A 1976-nucleotide genomic window follows, 5' to 3' on the forward strand; every position below is an offset into this window, starting at 1 on the left:
GGCACACGCTGGGACACGCTGGGACGCGGCCGGACGTGCTGGGACACGCTGGGACATGGCCGGACGTGCTGGGATGCGCTGGGACACACCGGGACATGCTGGGACGCACTGGGACACACTGGGATGTGCTGGGACGCGCTGGGACACGGCCCCGCACGCTCTGACACGGCCGGACACACCAACGCGACGTGACACGGCTCTGTCACTCCAACGTGGCCCAGCACGGCCCAGTCCAGCCCAGCACGGCCCAGTCCAGCCCAATAGGGCCCAGTCCAGCCCAGTCCAGCCCAGCACAACCCTGTCCAGCCCAGTCCAGCCCAGCACAGCCCAGTCCAGCCCAGACCAGCCCACTCCAATCCAGCACAGCCCAGTCCAGCCCAGCCCAGTCCAGTCCAGCCCAGTCCAGCCCAACAGGGCCCAGTCCAGCCCAGCATGGCCCAGTCCAGCCCAGCATGGCCCAGCAAGGCCCAGCAGAGCCCAAATCAGCACAGCACAGTCCAGACCAGTTCAACCCAGCATGGCCCAGTCCAGCCCAGTCCAGCCCAACACAGTCCAGTCCAACCCAGCACAGCCCAGTCCAACCCAGCATGGCCCAGTCCAGCCCAGTCCAGCCCTGCACCGCTCAGTTCGGCCCAGTCCAAGCCCGCGCAGCCCAGTCCAGCCCACCACAGTCCAGCCCAGCCCAGCACGGTCCAACACAGCCCAGTCCAACCCAGCCCAGCCCAGTCCAGCCCAACACAGTCCAGTCCAACCCAGCACAGCCCAGTCCAACCCAGCATGGCCCAGTCCAGCCCAGTCCAGCCCTGCACCGCTCAGTTCGGCCCAGTCCAAGCCCGCGCAGCCCAGTCCAGCCCACCACAGTCCAGCCCAGCCCAGCACGGTCCAACACAGCCCAGTCCAACCCAGCCCAGCCCAGTCCAGCCCAACATAGTCCAGTCCAGCCCAGCATGGCTCAGTCCAGCCCAGTCCAATCCAGCACAGCCCAGTCCAGCCCAGCACAGCCCAGCATGGCTCAGTCCAGCCCAGCACAGCCCATCATCATCCTCACCATCTCAGTACAGCCCAGTCCAGCCCAGCACGGCTCAGTCCAGCCCAGTCCTGTCCAGCCCAGCCCCGCCCAATCCAACCCAGTCCAGTCCAGCCCAGCCCAGCCCAGCTCAGCCCAGCACAGCCCAGTGCAACTCAGCACAACCCAGTCCAGCCCAGCTCAGCCCAGTCCAGTCCAGTCCAGCCCAGTCCAGCCCAGCCCAGTCCAACCCAGCACAACCCAGTCCAGCCCAGCCCAGCCCAGCGCTCCCTGCCCCGTGCCCCCAGGGCTGACCCTCGTTCTCGTCCTTGAAGAGCTCCTCGGTGCCAAACTTGAGGATGTCGTCGAGCTCCTGCTTGGACATGGAGCCGGCCTTGGAGCCCAGCCCCGGGCGCACCACCAGGTGCGTCAGCATCATCTTGCGCTTGGCCACCTGCGTGATCCGCTCCTCCACCGAGGCCCGCGTCACGAAGCGGTAAATCATCACCTTGTTGGCCTGGCCGATGCGGTGCGCCCGGCTGAAGGCCTGGGGGGACGGGGATTGGTCAGGGACACGGCGGGGACATCGTGGGGACATCGTGGGGACAGGTCAGGGACACGGGGACACTATGACCGATGCAGTGCGCCCGGCTGAAGGCCTGGGGACAGCGGGGACATGTCAGGGGCATCGTGGGGACATCGTGGGGACAGGTCAGGTGGGGTGGGGACACATCAGGGACACGTCAGGGACACCCTGGGGACACATCAGGGACATCGTGGGGACACGTCAGGGACATGTCAGGGACATAGGGGGTCACTGACTGATGCGGCGCGCCCGGCTGAAGGCCTGGGGGGACAGGGACACGTCAGGGACATCGTGGGGACATCGTGGGGACACGTCAGGGACATGTCAGGGACATAGGGGGTCACTGACTGATGCGGCGCGCCCGGCTGAAGGCCTGGGGGGACA

General features: G+C 67.0%; 1 protein-coding gene across 1 annotated transcript in view; it reads right to left on the bottom strand.

The window, feature by feature from the left end:
- Positions 1–1619, bottom strand: part of LOC103624304 (chromodomain-helicase-DNA-binding protein 3-like) — a gene marked incomplete at its 3' end in the record, with an annotated part of 25025 nt that extends 23406 nt beyond the window's left edge. The window contains exon 1 of the mRNA XM_017747062.1: positions 1322–1619. Coding sequence (XP_017602551.1) covers positions 1322–1604 — 283 coding nt within the window. The remainder of the gene's footprint in view (positions 1–1321) is intronic.
- Between the last annotated feature and the right edge of the window lie 357 nt (positions 1620–1976).

Source organism: Corvus brachyrhynchos, unplaced genomic scaffold (assembly GCF_000691975.1).
Source record: "Corvus brachyrhynchos isolate BGI_N302 unplaced genomic scaffold, ASM69197v1 scaffold82, whole genome shotgun sequence".
In the NCBI taxonomy this organism is placed as follows: Eukaryota; Metazoa; Chordata; class Aves; order Passeriformes; family Corvidae; genus Corvus; species Corvus brachyrhynchos.